Source organism: Merops nubicus, unplaced genomic scaffold (assembly GCF_000691845.1).
Source record: "Merops nubicus isolate BGI_N331 unplaced genomic scaffold, ASM69184v1 scaffold5983, whole genome shotgun sequence".
Lineage (NCBI taxonomy): Eukaryota > Metazoa > Chordata > Aves > Coraciiformes > Meropidae > Merops > Merops nubicus.
This window is the reverse complement of record NW_008599443.1, coordinates 3,109-3,692: the sequence shown is the minus strand read 5'-3', so window position 1 is coordinate 3,692 and position 584 is coordinate 3,109. Positions and strand designations below refer to the sequence as shown.

Here is a 584-nt window from a genome sequence, read left to right as displayed (position 1 = left end):
CCACCGCCGGCCATCGGCTGAGAAGGCCACAGGGAGACAACATGGGACAGCAGAGTTGCCCCTGTGGTCTTCAGGTTACTACTGCACCAGCAACCTCAGCTGGGTGCCACGAAACTCAATATCTTGTGCAACACTCAGGCTTTAATTTCACCTCCACAGCCACGTTCCAAGCAAGGCCCGGAAGGTGCTGGGCTGGAGGTGAAGCCCTGGTCTGCTCCCTGGCTGCGTTGCTGCTGCACAGAGCAAACCCCTCCTCTGTCCCTTACCTGCCCATCAATCATGTAGGAGATCATCATGATCTGGTCTGTCTCTGCGTCAGGGAACTTCAAAGGGAGTTTGGTAGTTTCAATGTCAAAGGCAAGAACGACAGGATCCTGGGCACGACCAAAGGCATTAAAAAATATTCTAAAGATGACTTGAAGTTAATGACCGATTCCCATTTCAGCCCAGCAAGCAAACCAGACCCTCCCCAGTAACCACTGACATTTCACTGCTTTATCAACCCAAACCCCACTCCCTAAGCCCAGAAACAGAGCACCACGGCGTGAGGCTGGCACCGCCTCGGGAGCCAGCCCTGGGGGAAC

At 54.3% G+C, this 584-nt stretch overlaps 1 protein-coding gene across 1 annotated transcript in view; it reads right to left on the bottom strand.

Annotated features, from left to right (window-relative positions):
* Positions 1 to 584, bottom strand: part of LOC103770123 (DNA polymerase epsilon catalytic subunit A-like) — a gene marked incomplete at both ends in the record, with an annotated part of 10,437 nt that overhangs the window by 6,748 nt on the left and 3,105 nt on the right. The window contains one exon of the mRNA XM_008937374.1: positions 267 to 374. Within this exon, the coding sequence (XP_008935622.1) occupies positions 267 to 374 (108 nt within the window). The remainder of the gene's footprint in view (positions 1 to 266; positions 375 to 584) is intronic.